The 13,997-nt window shown below is 41.7% G+C and overlaps 1 protein-coding gene across 3 annotated transcripts in view; it reads left to right on the top strand.

Moving 5' to 3' along the window:
• ryk (receptor like tyrosine kinase) overlaps positions 1-13,997 on the top strand; it is a 57,325-nt gene that overhangs the window by 32,038 nt on the left and 11,290 nt on the right. For 2 of the 3 annotated variants that reach the window (XM_037770313.1, XM_037770312.1), the window contains exons 8-11: positions 1,185-1,268; positions 4,615-4,740; positions 11,785-11,871; positions 12,581-12,650. In XM_037770313.1, the coding sequence (XP_037626241.1) occupies positions 1,185-1,268; positions 4,615-4,740; positions 11,785-11,871; positions 12,581-12,650 (367 nt within the window). The remainder of the gene's footprint in view (positions 1-1,184; positions 1,269-4,614; positions 4,741-11,784; positions 11,872-12,580; positions 12,651-13,997) is intronic. The other variant, XM_037770315.1, reaches the window with a different exon arrangement.

Below are 13,997 nucleotides of genomic sequence, written 5' to 3' on the forward strand. Positions count from 1 at the left end.
TATTCGCTTTCTTGCCGAGAGTTAGATGAGACGATTTATACCACTCTTCCTCTGGTTTTTAAATGGATTACACATACAAGATATAACATGTTAACTACTCAGATTTAGAGGTGATGGTAGGTGGATTTTTGTTAGCTAGGCTAGCTGTTTCCCCCCGTTTCCAGGCTTTATGCTAAGCTATGCTAACCGATTGCTGGCTGCAGCTTCATATTTACCAGCCAGCCCTGTCTATGTCCAATGGGAACATAATCTGCCTACCAGAACCTCTGTAAACATCAGTAATTAACAGGTTATAGCTTGTTTGTTTAATCTGTACTAACAATTTGCCGTTTAACAGGGTGTTATACGCTGGAACCAGAGGTTGCTGGACAACGGCTACTAAACTGAAAAATTCTTATGAACCATCATTGTACACCAACACCATCAAAATGAATTTACAAAGAGAAAGAAGTAACTTTGTTACAGTCCTAGAGAGATCCATCTTCCTCAGATTGTAACAAGATTTTGCTCTGACCCTTTCAAAGTTTTCTAATAACATAATGGAACATTTTTTCCCCCCCCAAAATGTTCATGCTGTTATTCATGCAAAGCAATAAATCCACAAACCTTACTTAGACAGTAATTTGTCAGAGAGTTCCATGGGTTATTTTCCTCCACATCCAGTTTGGTAGATAGGCAGCTGTTCACACTACGTACAGAGTGATATATCTGTGGAGAGAACCAAACCTCATAAAATAATGATGACATTAATGTTGATCTCACTGGAACGTTGATCTCTAAAGCTCATTTTGGAAACCACACATCAGCCTTTCTTGTGCCTCATTGTCGGTGTGTGTGATCCTTCATCGCCCTCTTGTGGATACAAACCCACATGTCACCTCCTTTGCATTTTTGTTTGACCCTCTTATCTTTTCATTATGTCATATGCTTTGCTGAATGTGATTATCTTCACCACCACCATCCACCCATTTGTTTGCTCACTCCCAATGGGGAGGTTTACCCAACTTGCAAGCATGCCTGGTTTGATTTTGTGTATAAGCTGAACATGTACAACTACATCCATCCATCAATTCATTCTTTCATTCAGTTCATGTTGTAATTTGAGTGAGCTATCCATTAAATCACTTCTTTCTCACTCTCTCCCACCCTCCACTCCCTCCCTCCCCCTCTCCTCTTGTCATCAGACAATCACCCTGGTTCTGCACCCATTCTCCAGCTTGCTGCCTCCTCCTTCCAAAACCCCGGTGTTCCCCCTCATGAAACCAAAAGTAAGTTCCAGTGAAGCCGCAGAGACGACTTAAGACTCTGAACTGTAGTGCTATTTTGTCATCATTTGCACCGTAATAATGAACATTAACACTTGAAAAGGATAGTTCGGGTGTTTTGAAGTGGGGTTGTATGAGGTACTTATCCATAGTCGGTGTATTACCTACAGTAGATGACAGTCGACACGCTCCCAGTTTGGAGAAGCAGACAGGAGTTACAGGTATGGGAGCAAAGCAATGTACTGCTGTGGATGGGGCCGGCAGCGAAATGTATTTTAACCACCTAAAAGAAAGGCCCAACTAAAAAAAACAATATCAGTTTAAATGCACGCTATGTTTAGAATATTTTCACGGGTTTACCTTGCCGTGACACAGCTAAACAATCTGTTTTCGACGGGGAACTGAAGTCGTTTTCTATGCTCTCGCCAGAGCAACCGGACAACATTGAATAAAACAGTAATTGTACCTCGCAGAACGAGGGAGTTGCTGGTCTACCGCTGCCTCGATCGGTTAATTTGTTTGTGTTATTGTGTAACTTTGGTTAGTTCGGATTCACCAAAGTCACACAATCGCACAAACTAACCGAACCAGGCAGTGGTAGACCAGCAACTCCTGTGTTTCGGCGAGGTACAATTACAGTTTCTGTAACTGTTTTCACCAGAGTCTGGTGGCTTTGGCGAGAACATAGACGGATACAACGGCTTCAGTTCCCTGTCAGAAAGGACTGTGTGACAGCAAGGTAAAGCGGTGAAAATACTCTAAATATAGCGTACACTTAAACGGATCTCAATGACTTCAATGAACTCATTAATAGTTGCTGCATGCTTGTTTTTTTTGGGATAAAAACAAATATCTGTAATAACAAAACAAAAGCTTGCGGGTCATCAGTGCGATCCGCCATCTTGCTATTAATGTTTACTTCTTTTGTGCATTATGCAACTCCCTTAGTTGATGACACCTTTCTCGATTACAATGGTTCTGCTCAAAACTGGTGTAAACGCGGGCTGGTTCGCTTGATAGCACCAAGGTTCCAGGAATCCTGAACAGAACTGGGTCAAGAACCAGAGATAATAGGCCCTCTTCACAGCAGTCGTTTTGACATGTCATTACAGGGTAAATACGGGTGTAATTGATCAAAAAAAATTATTATGGTCCCATTCTATTTAGTGTCACAACCATTCCAGTGAGCCAGCATGCACAATACCAGGGCCTTGGCCCACCTAAATGGAACAGGACCATAATTAATGTTCTTAATCACACCTGTGTTTACCCTGCAATGACATGTCAACACGGCTGCTGTGAAAAGGGCTTATTTGGTGGGAAAGGGGTCACAGTGTGCACAGTAATTATGTATTATAGAATAGGGAAACAGCACTGATTAGTCTTTGGACCACTTTCTGGCTGTTCTGACCTCTTCAGGCTGCATTTTTTTTCCGACTGGAAACAGAGAATCTTTTTGCTAGAAAGTATTAACAGTGCACAGTATTACCACACACTATAGAAATAAATGTGAAATATTATATTGTCCCCTAGTTCAGGGATTCTCAATCTTTTTGGGGCCTGGGACCCTTTAGAGGGGAGAATATGTTCCTAGGACCCCCTCGTAATCATAACACTGATTAATCAAAATACTTACTACTTTGTACTCTTAGATTCCATTGGAACTATTTGTATTCTAAAACATTTTAAACTTGAAAACTTCAGACCTGTTTCATAGTGATTAACAGAAACACATATCAATTTGACTGATGTTCAGATGAGATAATCCTCTGTTAGTCCCACAGCGAGGAGATATTATTACAATGTTATTGAATGTTAATACCACTGATATACCTTTTAAACAGAGGGGGATTTTATTCAAATTGCATTTGAATTTAACATGGCAGCATGTATCGCCTACATTTCAATTAATTAATTTTAACAGCTTTCAGAAAAATTAACAGTAGCAAGACTGGCATAGTCCTAATAAATCCAGATATTTAAATGTACCAGTCTAAAGCTGACTTTCTGTGGGTGCTTCAACTTAAAAATGAATACAAAATAATGAACTCATTGCCGTGTGTCACAATCATATCAGAGTTTCTATTGGTTCAAAGCCAACATGGTTGGTAGTAATGGACACAATAAGCTTGTTTTATTGGTGCAAATGTTCCCCGTCTGTAGATATGCACTTTTTAATGATACAGCACGATTTTATTATTTATAGCAAATTATTTCGCGGACCCCCTGACAGAGTGCCACGGACCCCTGGGGGTCCCCAGAACCCCCTCTTTGAGAATCACTGCCCTAGTTAACATATGTGCAGTTGCTCCTGTCATTATTAGTTTTTGTTGTGTTTTTAATGGTAATATTTCAACTTTTGTCCTCTGCTGTACCTTACCGTTGTTTACATTCATTTTCATTCACTGTTGAAAAATAAAATGTCACTCTTAGTTTGTCCTCTAGGGGGCAGCATTGACCTGTACTGTTAGTTCTCACTGTACAGTTGACACATTACAGCAGAGATTTAAACGTTTAATGAAAGTACCTAATAAAACCCAGATGGGATCTGTTTTAGAGCTTCATTTCGAGATTAAATCCTTGGATTGACCCCTCTGCTTCATTCTCATACATCAAGATCACAACTCTGGTTTTCTGTACAAAGTATCAGATGTAGCTCACGAGGACGAGAAGAGGCTGTTGTCTCCTGGAGGCAGATTGACCGTCACTGCCTCCGACTTTATCTGGAGGTTGTTTGTCGCCGAGTTTTCCGTCGTCTCCATTCATCCACCGCTTTATCTACAGTCTGTCCAAGCAACTGTGCACAGCTGAACCTGACAGAGTCCTCCTGAGTAGCAGTGAGCTGCAGGCACAGGAGGTTAGAAATGTGTTATCTCTCATCACTGACATGTTGTGTACACATGGAGTGTGTTGATATAAAGGGGTCGTGTTTGTTCGTCTGTGTACAGACATTGTGGGGAACTTGTGTGTGTGTTTTTCTAAATCCAAGCTCCTACCTCAGTGAACCGGCACTTACAGTGAGTACATACTGTAAGGAGGTTATGTAACGGAGGTGCTGTAATACAGGACTTTGCATGAAGTTGCTTTGATGCAACATATGCAGGGTGCTGTACATGTCTTTGCTGGCCATGTTTCCTGTAATTGCTGGAATTCTCTGAATTCAAACGTGGATTCTGTGTGTTTTTAGAAGAAACATTTCAGTGAGTAAGAAATGTGTCTCTGTCAAAAGTGATGCAAAGCAGAAGTTCCCCAGCTTGTTTTCTGCTGTTAATCAGGGTTAAAGACCCGTCAATCACGCTGAAAGTGTTTTGTTTACAATTGGATCACGTGTGTTTTTCCGTCCTCACAGGTTACCCGTCGCTCCGCATCGAGAAGAACGACCTGCGGAGTGTTACTCTAATGGAGGCCAAGGCTAAAGTGAAAGACATCGCCATCTCAAGGGAGAGAGTCACATTACGAGATGTCTTGCATGAAGGTACTTGTCTCTCTTGCTCCCTCTTTCTTTCTTTTTTTTCTCGGACTTCTGCTGTCTTTCTCCTAAAGAAACTCCCACTTTGGTATTTTCTTCAGAAAGTTGTGAACATTATCTTAAGAATTTCACTGTAAACACAAATTCCGGGAGTCTGCTCTTGGCTCCTCAAAGAGATGCTGCTCACAGATTGTGTCATGCGGAGGAGTGGTTCAAATTGCTTCCCCTTGCTTTGCTCAGGAGCTTTGCTGTGTATGAGAGGTATGGTTCTGAGTGGCAGGTCGGTGGAGAGGTTTTTGATGGAGGGGCTTTAATTATTAACATCACGTATCACTAAAAAACACACATAGACATCATATACTGTAGGTACGTATGTTTTGCCCCTTGAACTGAGCTCTGAGAATTACCCTTAATAATTCTCTTACAATCCAACTTCAATTTTTCTTTGATAAAAGTGAAAAATAAGACATATTTATCAAACAACGGCATAGGATTGTGCAGTGGTTCTCCCCCATACAAAAAGAAAACAGGAATTATTAAGAAAGAATTCCTCAAAAATACAAACAAAAAAAAAGATGCACACAAATGGAACAGAGCAATAAAACACTTATTGGCTGACATCGATTATATAAAAACTAAATGAGAATGAATTTGAGAATGAAGATTCTCAAGATAAGATAAGAGGTCACTAAAGTATGATGGGAGAGAAAGTGGCAAGAACATGTATTTATATAAAATACATATACACTCACCGGCCACTTTATTAGGTACACCTTGCTAGTACCGATGGTCTTCTGCTGCTGTAGCCCATCTGTTTCAGGGTTTCCGTGTTGTACGTTCAGAGATGCTATTCTGCATACCTTGGTTGTAACGAGTGGTTATTTGAGTTACTGTTGCCTTTTTATCATCTCGAACCACTCTGCCCATTCTCCTCTGACCTCTCACATCAACGGGGCATTTCCGTCCACACAACTGCCACTCACTGGATATTTTCTCTTTTTCGGACCATTCTCTGTAAACCCTAGAGATGGTTGTGCGTGAAAATCCCAGTAGATCAGCAGTTTTTGAAATACTCAGACCACCCCGTCTGGCACCAACAACCATGCCACGTTCAAAGTCACTTAAATCCCCTTTCTTCCCCATTCTGATGCTCGGTATGAACTTCAGCAAGTCGTCTTCACCACGTCTAGATGCTTAAATGCATTGAGTTGCTGCCATGTGATTGGCTGATTAGCTATTTGTGTTAACAAGCAATTGAACAGGTGTGCCTAATAAAGTGGCCGGTGAGTGTATATGATGATTATATATTAGGAATGTGCATTCCAAGCAAAAATACTATTCGAAAATCACTGGGAATTAGTTGATTATTATTCGAAAATCCCATCCCACACACACACACACACACACACACACACACACACACACATCTGCGCTGACAGAAAAGAGCCGAACTGAAAGTGACACACGTTTTACCGGTAGTAATGTTACTACCAGGCAGCGCCTGCAACGGTTAAAACAAGGGAAATGTATATATTTTTAAGACGGGACAAATAGTCACATAAACTTAAATTTTTTTATAATTTAACGACTATTCGAAAAATCAAAAATCATGACCCTCCCTATTATATATATATATATATATATATATGTCCTATATTGAAAGAATGTTACGTTTGCTGAACAAGAGGACAGAGGCTTCCTGAAGTCTTGCAGCCTTTAAGAGCAGCTCTCTTATTTACCATAGTTAGTACAAACTAAAGAGAGGAATTTGTTTGTGTTGTTGTGTGACTTTGGTGTTTTAAATGGTTCGGATACACCAAAGTGTTTTTGTTAATGGAGTCTGGTGACTTTGAAGAGAGCATAGATAAGGGCTGAAGTTCCCCGTCGGGAAGGGCTGTCAGACGGCTGGCTCCAAAAGCAAGTCAGTCTCCATAGACCTCCATGTTAAAATGGCCAACTTTACAGCAGAAATAAACATGCTTATAGCCTGCTACAACAAACAGTTTTGGTCTCCATAGCTAATTTCCACTTTCATGACAACTGTATGTACGGGGGTGAATTTTTATATAACTCACCATAGGCATAATTGTGGGCGTGGCTGCTTTGAGTGACATGTGGGTGCCGTCTCAGGTCACTAGCTGCTAGCTGTCTGTTCTGCTGCGTCACCCGGCCCTCCTCAGCTCCACCGACGATCCACCTCTTTGCTCATTGTTGGATTAGCCGTGAGTAAGGCTGTGTTGTCACTGCAAAGATGGCGACGGCCGGAGCCACCCACTTTAAGCTTCTCCTATGGGTGACGTGGGTGGGAGACTACGGACATTTTTTATACGGTCTATGGGTAAAGCGGTGAAAATATTCTAAATATAGCGTAGACTTATACTGATATCGATTTATTTTTAGGCGGGCCTTTCTTTTAGGTGGCGCAAATACATTTTGCTGCTGCTCCCGTCTTTGCTCCCCTGTCAGTACTCCTGTGTGTTTCTCCTAACCGTGGGCGTGCCGACTGCCTTCTACTCTAGGTTATACACTGACTATGGATAAGTACCTCATACAACCCCTCTTCAAAACACTCAAACCATCCCTTTAAGCTTATGATTATTTTGTTCATTCTTTTAATAAATTGTGTTCGCAGAGATGATAATCTATAGAAGCCTGTGATTTCAGTTTAATAGTTGAATTTTCTCTGTGTAAATCATATACCTGCGTGTATATAGTAGCAATAAATATGTGAAATTAATAAGTAGCCTCCAACCATATAATTAGAGATGAAATGATAGGAAAATGAATGCCGGCCCTAACTCCTGTCATTTGCACATCTGAGGAATGTCGAAAATAAGTGTTTAAAAAAATAAGTGGAGATAGAAACTTCCTAGAGGGCAGCTGCTGGAATTGGTGAGCTATAAAACAACCCAGTTCTGAAATTTTGATATTGCTTCAGATAATATTTTGTGACAAATGCTGTATCACAATGTCACTCAAAATGTTTTTTCCTTGTCATGTTCCACAGCGTGAAATTTCACCTTTTTGGTATGGGCCTCAATTGTAACTGTTTACAAGACACAAGAGCCTCAGAATCTTTATTTATGCTCTAACAAGCTTCCACTTGCAACTGTTAACAGCTGTGAATTGTAACTTTCAAGGATTTTGCCAGAAACTGTTTGGAAACAGGTGCAAGAAAGATTCAAATGTTGCTGCATGACGTTGTTCCGTTTGATAACCTCTCTCGTGTGGAATCTTTGTGGTATCCTGATGTACGTAGGAGAAGGTATATTCCTTTTCTTAGTCATGAACATCCCATGTCTGATGAAAAAAAGGAGACAGTGACCTAAACATGAACATGCATTTTGCCCAGAACGGACAAACCGCTCTTAACTTTTCCTGCTTGGGCCGTAGTCGATAACGTTACTCGCTCCCGTCGTCACTCTCTCTCGCTTTACCACTCACTTCCCACGTACACACACACTAAGCACTAAGCACTCTACTCTTACAACAACTGGCTCTAGAGGGGTCATTCACGTTTTCGCGTCTGCCACCGTAGCAACCCTACACGCTTGGCACATGGGAGAAGTTGTAATCTGCAACCTCACTGCTAGATACTGCCAGATCCTACACACTGTTCCTTTAATGCAGCAACAAATTAGTCAAAACTTAAACAGGCATTTAAATTCCAGTCTGGAATGTATATAAAAATAGAATTGAATTTAATAGATCAGCCCCATTGTCACCGATACCCGATCCAGTTATTTGAGTCAGAGTCGGTATCGGTATCGGCGCATTCCTACGTTTTTGTTCCTGCAATGTATGAGCATGCCTCATCAGATCAGTGTCACTGAAACCTTCCCATGAACCTAAAATAGCAAAAGGTTGTTCTTGCTGAGGCAGATTACATATTGACAGAAAGCCTTAAATAGTGAAGACTCTAAATCTCTTTCTTTGGCTGTGTATCAAAGATAAACATTACTGCTTTGGCCTCAGCTTTGGCTCGATGAGACTTTTCTCACTTTAGATGCTGGATGCTTTTGGAGACAATTCAGCATCGTCACTGAGTGATGGAACTGAACAAGACTGTACTTCACTTTCTGGAGATTTGCCCACACTGGGGCTTAGTGTGGCTGTGTGAATGATGTAATAGTTACCCAAGGGTGACTACAACACAATGGATGTGAAAAGTGTGGGTGTTCTGTTTTTAAATGCCACTCAAAGGCCCTCTGGTTGTTTATGGTCGTGGTTTCTGTCTAGAACTTGAATGAGAACATGGGCAGCACTCTGTTCCAATTATTGTTTTTTAGCCTACTTTAAAATGTTGAACTGAACCCCTCAGATATTCAAATATTTCTTTGCTAGCACCATGGCTCTAGGGATGGCAACCCATGCTGATATCTCAACAACTACTGGATGGACTTTCATGTTCCCCTCAGGATGCATGGTAATAACCGTGGTGATCGCCTGATCTTTTAAGTATTGACACCAGTAGGTCAAAATACTTTAGTTTATGACCAAATACCTGCAAAACAGCCTGAGCTGTACTTAAGTGTTTAGTGCTTTAGCCTTACAAAGCAGCAAATGTGGACTTGAGTGCTTTCACACCTAACCCTTTTGGTTTGGTCAAAACAGGTCTGTTTGCCCGGTTAGGACGGTTCGTTTGGGCTGGTGTGAAAGCTGTCAATCGAACCCTGATACGGATCAAACAACAGAACCGAGACCACCTTTTTAGGTGGGTCTCGATCAGCTTCCATGTGGACTCTGGTGCGGTTCGTCTGTGGCGTGAAGCAAACGAACCAACCACAGGATTTTAATGAGATTTTAGCATGATTTCAAAAAGCTAAACTACTAATAAATCCATCTGCTGATTGTGAAATCTGTTCAGGAAGCGATATAATAATTGATCTGTATAGAGTGCTCCAGGGATGGCGTATTTCTTGTAAGCCAACCTGGAAGTTAGCATCACACTGGATCTCTTGGGGAAAAAAACAATGGGATTTATTCAGTGGGTTTTGGATTATTGCACAAAAAAAGCTCTGTGGCAAAGAAACATTTACGATACTTACACGTTTTATTCAGCAAGATAATCTCCACAAATGAACACCACTGTTATGATTTTTGAAGCGTGCAACCAACTGAGTACCCCTCCGCTCTTTCCTCCCTTTTCAAGACTGCAGTAACGTGAGCCGCCGAGTGCGAAACCGTGGTAACGCCGGTCGCCTCGCTCTGAGGCCATTCATACCATAATAACACGACTTTAGGAGCAAAGAGAGTCAGACGGCGGCTGGCGATGCCACGGTTTTGCACTCTATGGTTCACGTCACCACGGTTTCTTCAGCACGTCGGAGAACTACGGTTAGAGATGCACCAATACTGATATCAGATATTGGTCCGATACTGATTCAAATAGCTGGATTGGGTATCGGTGACAATGGACCTTTCTGGTATCAGATACCATTATTTTAATAAATAACAATTCAGTAAATTTATATTGTTGTATTTAAAGTTAGGAAAGCGATGTTTAAGTCAAGCCTGATGTTTCCTTACACATAAAAGAATGATCCCAGTCACTTCCACACAGTGAGGCATACAGATTATTAATTAAACACTGGTATTGGATCGGTACTCGATATCGGCCGATACACAAAGCCCAGGTATCTGTATTGGGATTGAAAAAGTCGGATCGGTGCATCCCTAACTACGGTGGCCTTCAGGTAAGGTAAAAATGTGAAAGACTCTCTCTAGAGTCAGTGTTTGGTTTGGCCGTTGTGGGCTTCTGTAGAAACATGGTAGAGCAACATGGCAGACTCAGTGAAGAAGACCTGCTCCCTATGTAGATATGAAGGGCTCATTCTAATAATGATACAATACACACTAATATTCCATTTCTGCTAATAGATTCCCCTGAAACGTTACATGCTGTTCAAGATTTTTGTTCTTGCTATATTAGGTTGACTATCTACTGAATCATTTTATCTTACTTTGCTATGGATGTGGCCAGCTTTTATAGATTGTGACTAATTGTACTTTGTCTGGGTGTTGTGATCATACATGTCGTTGGACAGCTATTGAGGCTCTGTGACACCTGTACCTGGAGAGACCTCATCGTGTAATTTTGCCTTGTGCAACCTTCAGGTGTTTTCAAAGCTGCTGTAAACTTTCATTCTGATATTGCTTTTTCCACAACTGTGTTTAGGTAGTCTTAGATTTATGAGAGTCCTATTGTGGTTTTAATCACATGCCTTCAGGTCCTGTTTCAGTCAAGACTTATCCTGATGTAAATATTGATGCTATGTAGCTATAACTATATTACCAGGATGCTCCACAGCCATCTGCAAGTAAACACACTGCTGGCACACTGAGGTATCTATCTGACTTCCTGACTTGACTTGATGTATTGTGGATAGTTGCCAGCGCAGAAAGTTGTCCACATACATCAGATCCTACATACACAATGCTATAAATAGTGAATAAATATTAAAAACACGAGAGATAACAACTAAGAATCGACAAATACAAGACATACAAGGCCATGTCTCGGGGAGGCAGTTGAACTCAGAGTGGTTCACTTCTGTTTTTGGGAGGCAGCAGGTCCAGACAGGCTTGACGGGGAAGGTAGGGGCGGGAGGGAGACTGTTAAACACTAACCCTGTTGTTAAGCTTCGTCTCTTCTCCTGTTGAAACACAAGGCACAGTTAGCCGCAGGGCTCAGTTTTTTTTCCTCTAAGTTTATGTTGATGGTTTATGTTCTTAAATGGCATTCTACCTCAGTAAAGTCCTGGAGCAACGGAGTGACAGTTTAGACAAAGGAGATGATGAACGCGATCTTTCGAAGCGATGAAAAGTCCTCTGAGCTCCAGTGAATCTCGCTTGTCAGTGAGACAAAAGCCAAAGCTGCGTAATCTCTTTAAGAGACAAAGCATTTTTAAGGAGAAGCCTGTCCACCTCTGTCCACAGATCAGCCAGGCATGGCGACCTATTAGTGAGGTGACATTTCTATCTCTGAATGCGGTGCCTCTCTCCTGCCCTTTTCCTAAAAAATAAAAGCCCGCTGTTTGTCTTTGACAGGCACGTTTGGCCGCATCTTCCACGGCGTGCTGCTGGACGAAAAGGACCCCAGTAAGGAAAAGCAGGTCTTTGTGAAGACCGTGAAAGGTATGCGCTCCATCCAGTGAAAATGTTGTCAAGTGTGTTGTAAGTTTTCCAATCTCTCGTACTAATGTGCAACTCACTTTCTAAGAAGCGCGTTGGTTGGAAAAGCAATCACTGAAATGCCAAAACCTGATTGTAATGCCAAAGGCAAATAAATTGGCCTGGAACTTATCCAGTAAACATGCACACCGATTTGACAGTTAATGAATTATGCGTCTTACTCATGCTGCAGGGTTCGCATGCCAAAGAAAAGACTCCTTTATGCAGGATGGTCAAGTTCTTTTGTTAGCGGCATGTGTCAGCTTTCACTGCCAGTCGCCTTCTGACCTCTCCATTCTCTGGTGTTTACTCAGGGAGGGGTGGATACCAGTCAGCAAACAATATCCCCATGCCAGTTTTGGCTTCGTTAAACTCTTTGCTTCCTCCTCATGCGCCTTTTGTGGAAAAGAACAATGCTGCTTCCATAAGTAGCAAATGATGGCAAAGCTGCACTCAAAGATTAAAATCTGGACCTCAGTGAGCTTGGCACAAGATGGTTTTCCCTACAAGTTTCCTACTAATGTTGGCCAGGGAAACAACTAAAAAGCAAACACTACATGGGGTCTGAGAGTACAGAAATTGAATCCTTAACTTTTCAACTTTGTTACTGCACAGGTCACTCTAGTTCCAATTTTTTTTAAATCTGATTTTTGTGTCTGATAATATTGTTCAGATCATGCGTCTGAGGTGCAGGTGACCATGATGGTGACTGAAAGTTGTAAGCTTCGAGGACTTCATCACAGGTGAGTGGAAGCAAACACTAATCACTGTAGGTTTTGTTGTTTTTTGCAGCATTTGCCTTTTTTTGATAAAACAATCTAAATATCAAAGATTTTAAGAATAGAATAAAGATTAAAAACAAGGAAAGAAAATGCCAAAACGCCACATAACCCCGACGTGGTATGCATCTTAGACCACCGCTTTATCATCACTGTTGTCCACTCCCGCAACAGTTTCAGACCTTAAAGGCAGGGTCGGTAATACTGACTGACAAACTAGCAAGAGTACAATAGATTTTTTTAAATTATCAAACCAAAAAACCGAGCCCAATGACAGTCGCTAACAGCTCTAGCTCCAAAACTCCCTAAATCTAGAGAGAAAGCCACCAAGTCGGCAACACTGACAGTCCGTCCCTTCAGGCCTCCCTCCAAAGCCACTCCCCCAAAAGGATCATAAAGAAAGTAAACAATGAACATGGTTATTGTTAGTACTCAAAGCTGTCAAGCTAGCAGCTTGTGGAAGACCTCGGTGATGCACAAGGATTGCACAGGCAGAGTGCGCACAGGCAGGCAGGTAGGTAGGTAAATCATTTCATTCTGGCTGAATGAAGTTATTGGACAGGTTTATTGGCATATTATTTTTAGTCAGAGCATTTGATGAGAATTTCAACTAGTATGCTGCCTGGCAACAGTAGTAAACACTAAACACCAGCACACGTACCACCAAACATTGCATTTGTGTACTGTTATTATTACTGTAGCTTACCTCCAAGTCTAAATGACTTTCTGTCTCTCGGTGCTTCCCCTCGGGACGCCGCTCTTTCCATGAAACCTTTTTTTAGCTTTTACAAAACGATCTCACAGCCTGAAGCAAAAGGCCTCTTCTTTCCCCAGCGTGTTGACTGTTTCTTTACAAGTATTTAATGACATGTGACCGTCCCTGTGGTCTCTCAATGCAGAGTCGTAGAGATATCTGTACAGGCGAACCGGCTCGCCCAGTCTTCCCTCGAAGGCGTCCATATTGAAATGCGTAGATACACAAATTCAGAGGTGCACGACCAAGCGCTGCGACAATTTGCGGGGCATTCAAGCACAAAGCGAAAGCCGTGATGACGTACTTTTCTGGCACGCACGCACCTCGCACCGGCTTCACTACGGCTTAACCAAACACTATATTGCATCACAGCAGTTCATGTGGTCGTCTTTTAAATGGCTCGGTTTCAGCGCTGAAGAAAGAACACCACATTTTTACACATAGAGCACATATTGTAACGCAGACGGTAAAGGGAACAAAAGATGTTTTCAACATAAACGTGTGACTTTTAGGATACAATCTTTTATTTGGATAAAAAATGGTCTCCGTTTTGATGG

Source organism: Sebastes umbrosus, chromosome 5, assembly GCF_015220745.1.
Source record: "Sebastes umbrosus isolate fSebUmb1 chromosome 5, fSebUmb1.pri, whole genome shotgun sequence".
Taxonomy (NCBI): Eukaryota; Metazoa; Chordata; class Actinopteri; order Perciformes; family Sebastidae; genus Sebastes; species Sebastes umbrosus.